Source organism: Grampus griseus, assembly GCF_964374135.1.
Source record: "Grampus griseus genome assembly, chromosome: X".
NCBI classification, from domain to species: domain Eukaryota; kingdom Metazoa; phylum Chordata; class Mammalia; order Artiodactyla; family Delphinidae; genus Grampus; species Grampus griseus.
The window spans coordinates 42491025-42507727 of NC_138999.1; the positions used below are offsets into that span (position 1 = coordinate 42491025).

Consider the following 16703-nt stretch of genomic DNA (forward strand, 5'->3'; position numbering starts at 1 on the left):
ACCAGGGATTGAACCTGGGCCACCGCAGTTAGGACTAGCACCTAGTCCTAACCACTGGACCGCCAGGAAATTCCCTAGGTTAGCTGTTGAAAGCAGGGCAAGAGAAGGTACAACTGAGGTCGGGACAAGTGCAACTATGATAAAATAGGGCAGGGCAGGTAAGTCAAGAGTTGAGGAAGTTGAAGTGAGCGGGATGAACAGGTAAGAAGACAAGGAAGAGGTGAAAAAGGTAGAGGCAAAACAGGTGACTCCACCTTGGACGTTATTAGAAAACAAGGAAGGGCTAGGAAGATTCCTGTCAGCGCTCAACCCCCACCCTGCCCTCACCAAGCCCCAGAAAGGGCTTTTCTTCTCCCATGGGGAAGGTATTTCCTCCCCTGGGGTTGGGGGAAAGGAGTTTTTTCTGCCTCTGAGCTGACCATCTTTGATTTGGGAGTGTGTCCCAGACATCTTCAATGTCTATGGTATCTCCAAAGCAGCCCTTCTGCACATACGGGGTGCTACATAAGAGCTGAGGGGAAAATCAAGTTTTTCTTTCACCTTAAATGAACCCATAAAAGATCTTCAGGATGGCACCACAAGACTGAGGCTTCCCGTGGGCAGAGAGGTCCAATCCATCTCCCTCTTGGCTCAGCATTCAGTAGATGCTCCACGAATGCCTCACCACATCTACAAATGGCCAGTCGCTTCTGATTCTATTACATTTATTAAATAGTGGGTTTCCACACATGGCTTTTTAAATAATCCAGGCGGGGGAGAAGGAAGAGGAAGATACAGTTGGAGCTCTCCTTCCCCAATACATAAGTATTTACATTTCAGCAACTGGACAACCCTGGCTCAGAAGGAGGCAGCAAGAATCAAACAAAGGTGGAGGGTGGGGCCCTAGGAGAACAAACAACAAGACATTTCCCTCACCCCATCCCCCCCAAAACCATCCACCCCATCCTAGTGGACTCTAGTAGTGTCCATCTCCCATCCCCTCCCAAATCATGAAAGTGGGGTTTCTCCTCACCAGAATAAGAGCACTTGGGATAACAGAGTAGGGTCCCCTCACACACACACACAAAAGCCCTGGGACAACAATAGGGCTTACCTCCCCCAGAATAAACAACCCTGGGCTGAGGTAGGCAAGCAGCTTGACTGAATATGGGACCCTAGGCTAGGGGAAAGTGTCCCTTTGCTAAAATAAGAGCTGCTGGGGTATTGGAAGGAAAGCACCCTTGCCCAAGTCAGAGCATTTAAACTAAGTTTGTGTGGTGGTAGCAGGAGGTGCCAGTGTAGGGGTTACTGCTCATCAGAATAAGAGCCCTGCAGGCTCAGAATGTAATTTCAACCAAATAAACACCCTTAGCAAAACAAGAAGCAAAGAAGGACCCCCTCCAGAATAACAGAGCATACGTTCTGGGAGGAAGGCTCCTTAGCAGGATTGGGATAGGGACTAGGTAAACTTGGCTTATGTCTTCTGACACCTGATCCCCAATCTCTGACCCTAGTAACACTGGATTTTTAATGACCTGTAAAACCAGATCAACAGATGTCCATCTATCCCTGTGGCGTGGCCATGGGATGGCTATTCCAACTAATGGGGGCCCTGGCCAGGACTAGGGCAGTAGGGACCAGGTCAAAGGGGTGGAACTCCCTTTGGGAGTGTTGAGGGATGCATCCTCAGCTGGTGTCTGCATCCAGGGGTCCAGCAGGATCTCCTCCAGTGTGGGTCGGGCAGAGGGTTTGGGGGCCAGGCACCGGCGGATTAGGGCACAACAGTCTGCAGATCAGAAGCACACAGGAGATTAGCAGTGAGTTGGGGGCACCAATCCCTGGGAGGGATGAAGTCTGGTGGGCTAGGGTGGGTGGGGCCTCACCTGGGGAGACGTGGGCAGGGAAGTGGAGCTCAGCCTCCAGAATCTCCTGGTCTCTCTCAAAGGGAATGTCCCCACATACCATGTCATAGAGGAGGATACCCAGTGACCAGACAGTGGCTGGGAGTGCGTGGTACTGATGACGAGAGATCCACTCCGGGGGGCTGTACACCCTTGTCCCTGTACATAAGCCACAGGTTAGACCATTCTCTGATAATGCCCTTCTCCCAGCCCACCCTCCCCAGGAAGTATGGTTGCTTCACTAGAATTAAGAGAACTCACTGTATGAGCAGGGTCCCCTCACCAGAATAGAAGCTCAATGGAATAAAAGCACTTAAAAGGTACAGTAGGACCTCCTTACCAGAAAAAGAAGACTCAGGATAATAGCAGGATCCCATCATCAGAATAAGAGCCCAGAACAAGATCAGGGCACTGTCAGAAGATGGACTTATTAGAGAGCAAGGCTTGAAAGCCCCTAAAATTAAAACTCAAGAACCTTATAAAGGTGTACTATAGATCAAGGGTTACAGGATACCCCAGCACTGGAGGTCAAATGTCAAGAGGCCAAAAAGATAAAAGGTGAAAACTCCCCCCACAGAGATTTAGGGAAGCCTTACCATCAAAGTCAGTGTAGGGTTCATCATGAAGCAGGGCGCCAGAACCAAAATCAATGAGTTTGGCACAGCCCCGGCGGAGGTCCATCAGGATGTTCTCATCCTTGATGTCACGATGGACAACTCCACGGGCATGGCAGTGCCGAACAGCTGCCACTACCTGGGCAAAGAGACAGCGGCTTCGGCCTTCACCCAACGGGCCCTGCTCTGTGATGTAGTCAAAGAGATCCTGGGCAGGCAGAGGCCGCTCAAGGACCAGCATGAAGCCCTCTGGTGTCTCGAACCAGTCAAGCAGGCGGATCACACCAGGGTGTCCACCACCTGCACCCACCTTCCATAGCAGTGCCACTTCCAGTGGGCATGTGACTGAGTCTGACTGGGGGGGGGGAAGCAGGGAGAGAAAAGAGAATACAGACATCAGGCTAGCAGCTTTGAGGCTGACTTCTCGCCTGAACTTAAATCATAGCTCCTCAGCCTCCTGACTGTGTGGCCTTGAGCAACCTGCTTCCTTCCCTGGGCCTCAGTTCTCTCATCTTAAGGGCTTAAACTCACATAGCCATTGGGAAGGTGATTCAAGCTTAAGGCTATGGGGTGGGGAGGGATAAATTGGGAGATTGGGATTGACATGTTAGCACTACTATATGTAAAATAGATAACTAATACGGACCTACTGTGTAGCACAGGGAACTCTACTCAATACTCTGTAATGACCTATATGGGAAAAGAATCTAAAAAAAGTAAAAGTGGATATATGTATATTTATAACTGATTCACTTTGCTGTACAGCAGAAACTAACACAATATTGTGAATCAACTATATTCCAATAAAATTTAATTTTAAAAAAGCCAAAGCCTTTGCACATCTGGCATGTAATAGGAGCTCAGTTCATTTTTGTTTTTGTTTTTGGCTGTGCCACTTGCAGGATCCTAGTTCCCCAACCAGGGACTGAACCTGGGCCACAGCAGTGAAAATGCCGAATCTCAACCAGTGGACCACCAGGGAATTCCCTCAGGAAATGTTTGAGGAATAAATGAAGGTGGTTCTTAACAAAAGGCCTTCAGCAGAAGCAAGTGATAAACACTATTATGTAGTAATTTATCTGTTTTGTCCACTGACATCTGTAAAGAGACTAGAATAGTACCTTACACACAGTGTTGCTTGATAAATGTTAAAAATGTTTTAAATAGATAAAAGCACTTTATAGCATAGAATCTGACGCAGTTAGCACTCAATAAATACTATTATTGTGTGATGGTTTGTCTGCTTTGTTCATTGCCATAGCTCAAACACTAGAACAATGCTTGGTAACAGGGCAGAGCTCAATACATAGTTGTTAAATAGGTGAAAGCAATTAGTAGAAAAGGACTAGCACAAAAAGAGCTCTCAATAAATGTAATATTTTGCCAAGTGCCTAGAATTGTACCTGGCACGTTCTAGGTGCTAATATACAGTTGTTAAATAGCTAAAAGTGATTAACTGCAAAGGAACTGGCACAAAGTAAGAACTCAATAGTGTCATTATGTGATATTTTGTCACTGTCACCAAGCATCTAGAACCGTGTTGAATGAAAATACTTAGTGGAAATTGGAACACAGTAAGCTTTTATGATGAAGCAAAGTCTGAGGCATACAGTCGGTACTCAATAAAAGGCATACATGTTACTGGTCACAAAACCCGCCCCACTCTCGAAGCCCTGCGCGGGCACACGGACTGCCAGAAGCAGCCTTCCTGCCTGAGCTGGGGCCCTCTGCCGGCCAGTGCACTGACTTGCACAGCCGCAGACAGGTTTTCTCACGGTGATGAAAATTCCGCTACTGCGCAGGGGCACCTTCTCCCTCTGGGTCCCACAGCCTGCTCAGGCGCAGTTTCCCCAGAGCCCGCCAGGCGGCGCTCCCGCCCCTACAACTTGCCCAGACCCGCCCTGTTGTCCATTAGCGCTCTAAAGGCAGAAGAGAAGCAGCCACCGTCACCATGGCAACCAATGACCTCTGCCCCTCTTTCCTCACCAGCATGCCCTGCGGGCAGCCCCTGAGGCAATGTTTAGAGGCTGAGAAAGGAGGGTGGGAGGGGAGAATCCAGGGCTCTAGGGGAACTGGGGTGAGTCAGAACTGTATGGAGGTGTGGATATCACCACAGGGGAGTAAACATGGGCTGGTAGGAGTGTTCTCACCGTTACAGGGCCCAAGGAGTTATACAAACCATAGAAAGGCGAAATCCATCGTCAGAGATGGCGTCGCCAGGTCAAAAAGGACTGCAAAGATACTCACCCAGGGGGACCAGCCCAGCACGCGATTCCGGGGGATCACTTTGATGGCCACCTGAAGAAGCGGGCTGAGGTGAGGGAGCCAGCACATGACCCTCAGACCTCTCCCGGTCTGGACCCTCACCCTAGTCTTTCTGGTCCCAACCAACCACTCCACACCACAACCCCAAATGAGCTGGTGCTTCTCCCCTGCCCTCCAAGTCTCCAAAACCAAGTACACCTCTCCCACCATCTTTGGCCCTGGGCTCTTCCTTCTCAAGGCTTCAGGACCCCTCACTCCACGTGACGAGTTCTGAATTTCCTAACACCCCAAGCCCTCGATCTTCCCATCCAGCCCCAGGACACCCCAACCCTGTAGGGGGGGTCCTGGTCCTCACGGCTCCACCCTGGACACCTGCCTCCAAAATCCCAAAAATCTCAACTCTAGGTCCCCACCTCCCCACATATATACACCTCTCCTGGATCGCAAGGTCTAGAGTCCTCACGACCCGCCACTCTCCAGTCTCACTCCCTGGACTTCCAGAATCCTTGCCCTGAAACACCCCCTTCCCACACATACCCACCTGGACCGCCACACACACACACACACAGGCGCGCGCGCGCGCACACACACACACACACACACACACACACACAGGCGCGCACTCAAGACACCCTCAGCAACCCGGATCCCGGCCCTCATGACCCTACCACTCGCACACTGTAGGCTCATTCCCTACTCAATTAGCATCCCAGCCCCGGGGCTCCCGCCGCTGCCACACACACCTGGCCCTCCCAAGACCCTCGTGGTGGATACCTGGAGTCGGTCTGTGACGCGATGTCCTGCGAAGACGGTGCCAAAGCCCCCCTTACCCAGGAGGGGGCCGAGTCGGTACTCGGCCTCGAACGCTTCCCGATCCTTGCCTCCTACGCAGGCGGAGGCGAGGAAGTCAGGGTGGCGGCGTGCTGAGGCCGGCCGCGACCCTCTCCCCCTCCCCCCGCGCCGCCCTCAACCACTTCAGCCCGCCCGGCCTGGTCGCGCGGTAGGGGAGCCTCTCTCACCTGGCGGCGGCGTGGGGGTCATGGGGGCCACCGGGAGCCCCTGCAGAGGCTTAGTCAACATGGAGGAGGAGCTGCGCAGATTGAGCCCGCTGAGCCCGCAAGGCGTGGACGCCCGGGGCAGCGAGGCCGGGGAACCAGGACTGGGGGGCGCCAGGATGGAAGGTAAGGAAACTGGTGGCCCAGAAGAGCCGGCAAACAGCGCAACCTTAAGATTCGCCGCGCGCGCCAGCCCCGACGCTACTGAGACAGGGCACTAGCTTCCCGAGAGAGTCGCCCCGGGCGACGGCCCCGCCCACTTGGCTTTGATCAATCCGGACGCAGCACCTGCTGTACCCCAGCCAATCGGAGCCAGCCCTTATTTGCATGCCACCCTAACGTTTCAAGTACCCCCTTATGCAAATACATGCCCGGATCTTCCGCGGGGGCGGGGTCTGCATGCAAATGAGGGGGCGCGTGCGAAGAGGAAACTGGTTTTGGGAATCCCTTTTGCAGCAATCGCGTTTGTTTTGGTTGTTGCGCGGAGTTGTTTTTATATATGTGTCTGTATGTGTATATATAAACTTAAAAAAAAACCTGCACCGCCTCCTTTCCTAGGAAGTTGGTTGGCCGCCGCTGCCTCGAGATTAGCGCGGAGATAACGCCAGGCCTTCTAAGGGTTCTAAGAATCCCGGCCTGTGGTTATCCAGGACCCTGTCTCCGGAAGGGTGCTCCTCAAACCAGGACCAGAGCCCTCTAGGCGCCCGGCGGCCTCCGCCCGGAAACTGAAGCCGGGGATCCTGGAAGAACCTGTTCAGCCGTCAGGGAGGGCTAACCTCCCTGACAACCACCTCAGGGGAAGCGCTGGTCCAAGGCACCGTTCCCATGCCCGGAGGCCACGGCCTGTGGGGTGTTTGTGGAACCCTTAACGTAGACAGACCTGGCTAGACCCAGCCATGAACCCAGTCAGCAGGTCTAGAATCTGGAATGGCGGGGGGGGGCGTTCTTGGGGTTGGGAGCAAGCCAGAGTAGTGGTGGCTTGGGGTGTGCTTCTGGATGAGAGAGACAGGGGCTACGAGGGCTCGGGGAGGTAGTAAAATACCCTCAGTCACAAATTTGGGAAAAATAGGCCTCATGCTGCAAATGGACAGACATGCACTCCAAAGACACACACACAGAAGCAGCATGTGAGAAATACACAAACACATACGGCCAGACACATTCACATGAACTTGTCCTAGACACACATGTACATATGTACTGTCACACAGAGGCTGAAATCTACTGTCAGGCAGGCATGCTGCCAGAAAATTATGTCCCAGAATGACACCAGAGATGCACTGTTACAGAAAGGCACTCCAGATAGATTCACATAGACCTACACTGCCATGTGACAAAGACACAGAAATGTCCTGTCAGACATACCGCCAGAACTTGTCACAAAGATACTGGCACCATCAGACATACAGTGTCACAGAAAGACTTGTACTGTCCCAGAAATGAGACCCAGAGTCTGTCACAGGAAGACACACAGATGCTCAAGACACACATGCACTGCTCCAAAGGCAGACATATACTTATGTGATAGAGCCACAGATAGGCAGTGTCACAAAAACAGACATGGATTGACCCAGTCACAGTCACAGACACACACACACACACACACACACCAGCAGACATGCAGTGTTGTCACTGAAACTGTCCAGAAATAGCTACCCAGAATCTGTCACAGGAATACAAACGGACATCCACCCTATCAGAAAGAAACCACAGATGCCCTGTCACAGACAGACCCACACAGACATGCACTTGTCTCAGAAACAGACACAAACTGTCAGAGATAGAGTCCCACACTCAGTCACCATCTGACACACCTGGAACTAAGCCCTTGTCACACACACTAGAGAAAGACACTGTGAGATGCACAGAGACTTGGACTCACCACAGTCTCACACACACACACAAACACCCAAAAAGCAAATACACACATGTACTCTCCCTTATTCATCCAACATTTATTAGGGGTCTACTTAAGCCTGCAAGGCCCTAGAGGGGGTGCAGATATTAAGAGATACACAGATAAGTCAGGCATCATAGCCCTTGCCCAGGAAGTTGACAGTACAGTTACTGGGAAAGGAGTAAAGACATATTTGTAGATAGAGGTGAGAATGTGGACAGGGTCACACAGGACTTCTCAGGAGACCCTCTACCCATCTTGAAAGACAAGGTTGGAGGCTTGGGACAGAGGAAAGGCAAATTCCAGGCAGAGGCCAAGGAAAACTGGACAGAGCGGCAAGATGAAGTAGGCAGGGGCCAAATGGTGCAGAAATTTCAACATTAGGATAATAAATAATACCTGCTAACATTTGAGCTCTCAGAACGTGGCAGGCACTGCGCCGTCGTACATTATGTTGACCATATACACTCTCTCAATGCTCACAACCAGAGAGAGCATGAGGTAGTAGACATTAATCACCCCTGTCCCACACATGGGACACTTGAAACTCAGAGAGCCTGTGATTTGACCAAGGCCACATAGTTAGAAAAAGCCGAGGTTTCAAACCAACTCTCCACACATGTGCTTAACCAGTGGATTCCACAGAGACACCCTGCAGACAGCCATACCCTCACCTGCAGAACTGGACACACATCCTTCCACAAGAACCCCATTATTGAGGGACATCAAAGACAACTGACAAAACCTGAGGGCCAGCCATCCTTCTCTGCCTTGGCTTCACCTAGTCTAGGAAGGGCAAGGACAGAAGTGTCCAGAGAACTGGGGAACATGAACAAAAAAAGGTTTAGCTATTCCTCGGTTTCTAAAACCAAGTGTGGGGAGGTCCCCTCTGGTCGCTTCCACTAAACTCATGTTGCTATGAAGCAACCGTTGTGGCTGACCAAAGCATTTCCTAATCAAACAATCACAAGGAAAGAGCAAACATATTGGGGCGAGAGGCAGGCAGAGAAGTTGGAAGTTCAGTCCCTGCCTTTAAGCTCACAGTTCTCTGCTCCCATCACACTCCAGGAAATAGAGTGGGCAGGCTACATCCTGTGCCAATAGTGAGGCAAGGACGATGGGCAAAGACAGAGCTTTCTTGGTGGTAACAGGTCCAAAAGCTGGTTTAGTAACCAGTGAATCAAATATGAACAAACTCTGGGCCCCCAGAGAGACCCCAAGGGAGAGCATACGGCCCTTAGAGGTCAAGCCAAGGTCTGTGCCATCACCGCCTCTGATCAGAGGCTCACCCACCCCCTGTCCCACACAGAACAGAGGCGCTCAGGGGAAACTGACATTTGGTTTTATTGTGCCAAGGACATTACAGATGGCGGATCTTGCTGACACCTGCAGGGCATGGGTGCCCCATCTGCCAAGGCTGCTCCCACCCCCCACACTCAAATCCTGGGCGGTGGCCATGATCCTCAAAGGTGCCCCCCACCCCGAGATTCCAAAATGACTGGTGGTGGTGGTGGAAGCATAAGGAATGCAGCAAGGTCAGAGTCTCATTGTCCAAAGCCCACTTGACACCTGCCCCCCCTTGCCCTCCCACCCCACCCTGGCTCACACTAGACCCTGCCCGCCTCCACAGAGCTGGAGGCCAGGGACATCAATCACATCTTCGTGCCCCGTGGCCTGCCTGCCCCCAAACCAGAGAGATGCCACTTTCATAGAGCCAGTGCTGTTGTCTACATCACTTTTTGATTGGTTGATTTTATAAGATAAAAGTAACGTTTTAATAAAGAAAAAGTTCAACATTGAAGGCTCAGACATTCTTGGGGTACTGGGAAGGGGATTTTCCCACTTCTTCCTCCCACCTCCCCGGCATCATTTGTGGTGGGGTGACAAGTTTCTGATCTTGGAAGGAATCGGGGACAAGGAGACTTTCCTCTGTCTGAATGTCTCTCCTCAGGGGCTGCCTGGCTGCCAGTTGGTTTGTCTCTGTGTGCCTCTCGCCTACCTTCAGCACCCTTGCCCGAGTCCCCTGTGGAATGCAGGGATGGTGCTGTGCAGGGGGCAACAGGGCACATCAGCTGGCGAAGAGACAGGTGATGATGGTGGTGGCAGCGATGAGAGGGCGCGCAGGGTGGGCTAGCCGGAGGGAAGTGGGGAGGAGTGAAAGGAGGGGAGAGAGGGAAGAAGGAAGAAGGCAAGAGGGAAGAAAGCCAAAGAAGGTGGGGTGGCACCAGAGGGCAGGAGTGTGGGGGTTGGGAGATGGTCTCCAGTCTCTGGGTCTCCATCAACTCTTGTCTGGGGGTGGGTCTCTGTGCACTTTGTTTTTCTTCATACTGTCTAGGTATTCCTGTTGGGACACTGCCAGCACCGACGCTAGGATCTCATCATCATCCCAGTCGTTCAGGCCTGCTGGGCAAGAGGAAGGGAGAAAGGATGACAGAGCACTTTAAAGCCTGCCTTCTCCTTGCCCTTTGCTGATCCCTGGCTCTGGAGAGATCCCATTCAGGCCCCCATCACTCTTTTCTCTAAGGAGAAGACTCCTCTGGGCCTACAAAACCCCACTCAGATCCGCCTCTGGGACAGACTCTTGGACCTGAAAAATTCTCTTTTCCTGGGGAGATGGCCAGAGGCCCAAGAAGCCCCCTTTGCAGGACAAGCTGGTTCTGCCATCTCTCCCCAACTCCCAGCTGGCCCCTGGACCATAGACAGAGGAGGCTTACCAAAGGCAGAGGGGGACATCTGCTGAATGAGGGCCCGGCACTCCAGAGTAGGGTAGAGGGACACGAGGGGAGAAGTAGCCCGGTCGGCCCCTGTCGAAAACTGGCTGCTCGTACCTGGGGCAGATGGACAGTCAGAGGCAGGGCTCAGGACCTAGGCAGGACCTCCTGACCCCTGCATGCTCCCTATCAGCAAGTCACTGACCTGGTGCACAGGGTGAAGGAGGTTTGGCAAGAGCTAAGACAGTGCCTGGGGAAGGAGGCTTGATGCCCAGCTCGGCATGCAGCTCAGGGTGCTCGGGTGACGAGGCTGAACTCCGCTGCCTTGGGGACCGGCTGGTCCACTCCTCCAGACCACTGGAGGCTGCTGCTGTGGCAGAGCTGCACGTGGCGCTGGCTTTCCGGGGCTGCAGTGAGCAAGGATGAGGAGGTAAAGACCAACACCAGTCGCAACCCTCCTCTGCCCCATTCCCAAAGGGCTCGCTCCCTCCCAGGATCCTGGCTATGATATAGCTTCTACATAGGCCACCACCATTCCTGTTCACACAATGGACCACAGGATGAAGGTAAGCTCTTTTAAAGCCCCTCTCACACCCTTACAGCCAATCTGACAGGAAACCTGTTACCTCCACCTTCAAAATAGATCCAGAATCTATCCCCTTCTCACCCCCTCCCTTGCCAGCACTGTCGTCAGTCACCAGAACTGCTATGGTAGCCTTCTCCTTTTTGGTCCCCTGCTTTCACCCTTGCCCCCTAGACTCCATTCTACACTCAGCAGTCAGGAGGATCCTGTTAAATCCTAAGTCAGATCCCACTCTTTCTCTGCTCACAACCCTCTCATGGCTTCTGCCTCATTCAGAAAAAAAGCCAAAGTTCTCACCACAGCCCACAAGCCCCTTCCAATCTGGCCCCACCGCCTTCCGACTCCATCTACTACTACATTCTCTTCTGCCACAATGGCCTCCAGGCTGCTTCTGAATCACACCTGGTGTGCACTTACTTCAGGGCCTTTGCTCTAGCTGGCCCTCTGCCTTCCCTGGCATAGGCACTTAATCCCCTCACCTCTGCAAGCTTTTGCTCAAATCTCACCTGCTCTGAGGCCAACCCTGACCATGCTATTTAATACTGTGAACTCCCAGCCCCACTCAGTCCTACTCATCCCCTTTATCCTGCTCTACATCTTTCATGCATACCACCTCTCAATTAATTTATTCATTATGTTTATTTTGTTCCACTCTGCATAAATGTAAGTACCACAAGTACAGGGATCTGGGACTGCCCGGCTCACCAATGTACCCCTATACACTGAGAACAGTGCCTGCAATAAATATTTGTTCAACGAATTACTCAGCTCTTGCCAATGTCTATTAATCACTCTAAACTCCTTGTGATTCCTCAAATGCCTGGCTGTCATGCCCCACTCCCTGCCCTAAAAATTCAACCTTTCTGTGTGGAGACTGACCAGAGCCCTCACCTTCACTGGTCTCCCAGCCAGGGTCAAGGGTCCCACTGATGCATGTGTTTCCCTTAACAGACAGAATCACTGAGGGTGGAGTGGGCCAGACCTGATTTTACATCCTCAGCACACAGCCTGCCACACAAGAACATTCAGCAAGAGCCTGTCCCTCTGAAACTATCCATGAACCCTGCATGTCACCATCAGTGGCTGCCCTCCCTCACTCCTTAAAAGAGCTAGTTCTGCACAAGCGTTGAGAGTTCTAAGGCACAATGCCAAGACTAAGGCCAAGATAAGGTACAGACGGGGCTGGGAGCTTCCTTCTCTCCCAGATGCCAAAACTGCTTAGTTTTTTTCTGCCTGTTTGTGGGCAGAACGTGGGAATTAACAGGTTCTTAGCCAGGCTAGTGACAGACCCCAGGACCCACCTGGCTGGGGCCACGGACTTGGCGAGCCTGTTTCTCCTGATCCCTCAGCCACTGCAGGTAGGACTCCCGAGCCACCTGCTCCTCAATGGCCTCATTTGTGGCCTCCCAGTCTGTGGCCCGCTTCTTGTCTTCCAGCATCTGCTGTTCAATCCACGACTCCTCCGATGTTTTTATGGCATTCTTCATCAGGGACTGCTCTGCAAACTGCAAGGAGTGGGGGAGGAACAGTGATGTGGGCTGACACTCTGAACTCTGGCCAAGAGCCAGAACTGGCTCAGGGAGGTGGGCCCACAGGCCCGCAAGAGAGGAGGCACAAAGGCAGGTACTCTTACTAAGCAACCCCCTGGGCAGGCTGCCTATTCATCAGGGGCTGGGGGAAGGCAGGTTTGGGTTGTGGGACGTGTCATTCCAAACTCCTATACTCAGAAGCTCTGCTCCCAACCCCAAGACACCTCAACTGAAGTACTAAGTCTGGGGCAGTCAGGTGTTCTCCAGCCAGGGCTAGAATTTAAAGAAGCCTCACCCAGTGACGACTCAGTTGTTGAGGCCTTCCTCACCTATGCCCAGATGGGACAAGGAGAAAAGATCACCCGAGAAGTGAGCTCTGTGTGCACAGGGTAGAGGGACTATTGGGGCATTTAACTGGACAAGAGAACAGTGTCAGCATGGTGTGAGGTGCTATGAGTTGTGGAACACTGTGTGAGAGTGTTCTCTGTCAGGCTGTGAGACATAACAGATTTTTAAAAACGGAATAATGAAAAGTATCAGTGCATATCCCAGGGAATAAATGTGAAGTATTGCTCAGTGAAACTTATTTTAATGCACATGTACACACCACACACCAATGTGTGCATGCACTAAGTAATGATGTAAAATGTAATTTTTTACCCATGGATAACAGTCCAAAAAGAATGTAAAACTCTGTTAGAATAAGCCAATTAAAAAATGGGGAAAAAATCTAAACATACAACTTCAAAGAAGATATACAGATGGCAAATAAGCCCATGAAAAGATGCTCAACACCATTTGTCATTAGGAACTGCAAATTAAAAATAACAACAAGGTACCCATCAGTTAAAGATATCAGTAAGAACTATAGCTTCATGTAGATATGGATGGTTACATATAGAAATATTTCTAGATACGTGTATACACACAGGTTAGTATATACACATATACTTCCTTGTTTTGTCAGCTGAAAGGGCCTAGAAACAAGGATACCCCAATAGCAAGGAGCAAACTCAGCACTCAGATGCTGGTTTCTAATAACATTCTCCAATAAAAGGAACTAGGACTCCTTGGAGAAATGGCTGGTTCTAGGAATGGGGCAGGAAATATACAAGGTGAGCCTGGAGCACCTTGCAGTGCCAGAAAGTAAGTATTCAAAACAAAATAAAACAGGGACTTCCCTGGTGGCGCAGTGGTTAAGAATCGCCTGCCAATGCAGGAGACACGGGTTCAAGCCCTGCTCTGGGAAGATCCCACATGCCGTGGGGCAACTAAGCCCGTGCGCCACAGCTGCTGAGCCTGCGAACCACAACTACTGAGCTTGCGTGCCACAACTACTGAAGCCTGTGTGCCTAGAGCCCGTGCTCCGCAACAAGAGAAGCCACTGCAGTGAGAAGCCCGTGCACTGTAACGAAGAGGAGCCCCCGCTCGCCGCAACTAGAGAAAGCCCGCGTGCAGCAACGAAGACCCAACACAGCCAAAAATAAATAAATAAATTAATTAATTAAAATAAATAAATAAATAAAAGAAAAACGAACAAACCAAGAAACACCCCGCGCTCCCAAAACACACCACCACAATGATGGGGGTATGTCAGAGACGCAGGAACCAACAAAAGGAGCTCCCAATAGCCAAAATTGGAAAAATTTGAGCATCAAATAAAAATACTATTGGATTATAACCCAAAGTATAAAAGTATTAAAGATATACCCATCAGTCCACAATGATACAAATGATTGAATAAATTAATAATGGAGGATAAGAGACAAATCTCCCTTGCAGAAGAATTCTCAAATAATTTATGTAGATACTCTGCTCTCAAGAAGATGGAGTGTATCCTCTTTTTTTTTTTTGGCTGTGTTGTGCGGCTTGTGGGATCTTAGTTCCCCAACCAGGGATTGAAGCCGGGCTCTCGGCAGTTAAAGCACAAGTCCTAACCACTGGACTGCCAGGGAATTCCCTAACCCCACTTCTTAAGTGTGGGCTGTAAATGACTTCCTTCCAAACAGTACAGCATGGAAAAGGGGGTGGTGGGGGGGAAGACTAATTTTACAGTGGAGAAAACTTGATAAACGCTACTTCTGCCAGATGATCAAGGTCGACATCAACAGTTATAAATCACGTTCACAGTATACACTGTTGATATGATGTGATGAGAATGGCACTTTACCACTGTGATCCTCCTCCCTGAAACCCACAGCCCCAGTCTAATCATGAGAAAAACATCAGATAAATTCCGAAAGAGAAACATCCTACAATATAGCTGACCAGTACTCCTCAAAACTGTCAATGTCACCAAAAACATGAAAGTGTGAGAAGCCATCACAGACAGGGGAGCCTAAGGAGATATTATGACTTTAGTTAATAATGATGTGTCAATATTGGTTCATATATTGTAACAAATGTATCACAGTCATCTGATATGTGAATAATAGCAAAAATGTGTGCAAGGGGGAGCAGGGTATATGGGAACTCTTTACTATCTTCTCAATTTTTCTGTAAATCTAAAACTATTCTAAACAAGTCTACTAAAAAAAAAACTTAGGGCACTCACATTTTTAACAAAAGGAAAAAGAAAAGATACATATGATCAAACCACAGAAAGTCACGGATGAATCTTAAGTGTACAGTGTTACTTGAAAGAAGCCATTGGAAAAACTACATACTGTTATGATTCCAATTATATGACATTCTAGAAAAGGCAAAACTATAGAGTCTGTAAACAGATCAAAAACAAGGAAATTCAGAAAAACTGTCACAGAAATATGGTCTTTAGTTAATATATCAATATTGGTTCATTAAGTATGACAAATACACTATGCTAATACGTTAATCATAGGAGGGTATATGGGAATTCTATAATCACAATAATTACATAAATCTAAAACTGTTCTGAGATTAAAAATTTAAAAAACAAAACCAAAAAACCTTTATGCTAGAGGGTGTGTTGGTGTTAGGGTGTGTTTCCTAAAATGAGGCAGGAGCACTTACTGTTTGTAGGAAGTGAAACCTGAATAGAAGATACCAAAATCCCCAGCAGACAACTGTTTATGAGACAGAGAATCAGAATCTGTCACTGTGTGCTGAGAAAATGTACTGCCACCTTCTGAGCACCTATTAGGCACCAGGCCCAGTGTTAGGCACTTTCTGTATCGGCCAAGCTACCAAGTCAAATTACTTGTACAATCTGCCTTAGGTCCCAAGCCAGTAAGTTGTGGGGCCAGGCCTACACTCCAAGTCTCTGTGACCACAGTTGTCTGTACCTGCTGAGGTTCGGAGGAGGATCCATGTGGGTGCCAAGACACCCAGACCAAGCCCTGGCTCACAGTTCCCAAGTGTGACTCCATATCCCCAAATGCCAACCCTTAACAGGCACAAAAGATGGGTGAACCAGCTCAGACAGGCAAACCAAGACCACAGAATGAGCCCTGAGAGATCACCTTGGGTAACTTCCTAACTTCACAGAGGTGAGACCTTACGGGCGACTCAGAGAGGGGACAGGATATTTTTGTGGGCTAGGGGCAAAACTGAAACTCCAACAGAGATTTCTGGTCTCTATATCCAGCATCCATTCTGGGCATGGGGACCTGCTTACCCCCGGTTTGAATGATGGCAGGCCCAGCCCCACGCCAATGGTGGCCTTGTTAGGATTCACCACTGAATTGTAGTGGATATTCCGATGGTAGCTGACACGGATGGGTTCATCCTCATTTTGATGGATCCCATGGAATGTGTTGATGGGTTCTGCAGAGAAAGAGAAGGAGGGAGCATCCACAATGGGCTGGGTGGGGCAGGCTCGGGCCAGGCGTGATCAGTCGCTCACCAACACCACAGAAGTACCTGTGCTGTACTGGTACACCTCCACGGGCCGGTTGTACATCTCTGCCATGGCCTGCATCTCAATGTGGTTGCCATGGCAGTTGTTTTTCCGCTTCCGGTTGATGTAGGTGGTAAAGTCCTCTGTGACATAGTTAGAGAAGTAGTCGGCATTCTTCATCTGCAGAATAGATCAGAGGAGCAAGCTCTATGTAGAGAAGAGATCCTCCCACTCTGCCCCCGCCCCAAGGTCTCTGCAAAGTCTCACCAGATAGTCCATGCAGTGCTTTCGCACAACCTCATGCATGTCCTGGTCTCCATACACCTGGTCAGCTGTGGGGACAGAAGGAGAG

The 16703-nt window shown here is 50.2% G+C and overlaps 2 protein-coding genes across 4 annotated transcripts in view; both read right to left on the reverse strand.

The window, feature by feature from the left end:
* Positions 1-693: 693 nt before the first annotated feature.
* PIM2 (Pim-2 proto-oncogene, serine/threonine kinase) lies at positions 694-9169 on the reverse strand (the record flags this gene model as incomplete). Its single annotated transcript, XM_082682043.1, has 7 exons — positions 694-1765; positions 1863-2039; positions 2477-2849; positions 4742-4792; positions 5534-5643; positions 5779-6015; positions 9139-9169. 7 exons carry the CDS (start codon positions 9167-9169, stop codon positions 1602-1604), a joined length of 1143 nt encoding a protein of 380 aa, XP_082538169.1. The 3' UTR covers positions 694-1601.
* Positions 7758-16703, reverse strand: part of OTUD5 (OTU deubiquitinase 5) — a 28190-nt gene continuing 19244 nt past the window's right edge. For 2 of the 3 annotated variants that reach the window (XM_082680654.1, XM_082680652.1), the window contains exons 3-9: positions 16619-16683; positions 16375-16531; positions 16130-16278; positions 12307-12510; positions 10628-10829; positions 10426-10539; positions 7758-10114 (exon numbers count right to left, since the gene is read on the reverse strand). In XM_082680654.1, coding sequence (XP_082536780.1) covers positions 9990-10114; positions 10426-10539; positions 10628-10829; positions 12307-12510; positions 16130-16278; positions 16375-16531; positions 16619-16683 — 1016 coding nt within the window. In that variant the 3' untranslated portion in view covers positions 7758-9989. The remainder of the gene's footprint in view (positions 10115-10425; positions 10540-10627; positions 10830-12306; positions 12511-16129; positions 16279-16374; positions 16532-16618; positions 16684-16703) is intronic. The other variant, XM_082680653.1, reaches the window with a different exon arrangement.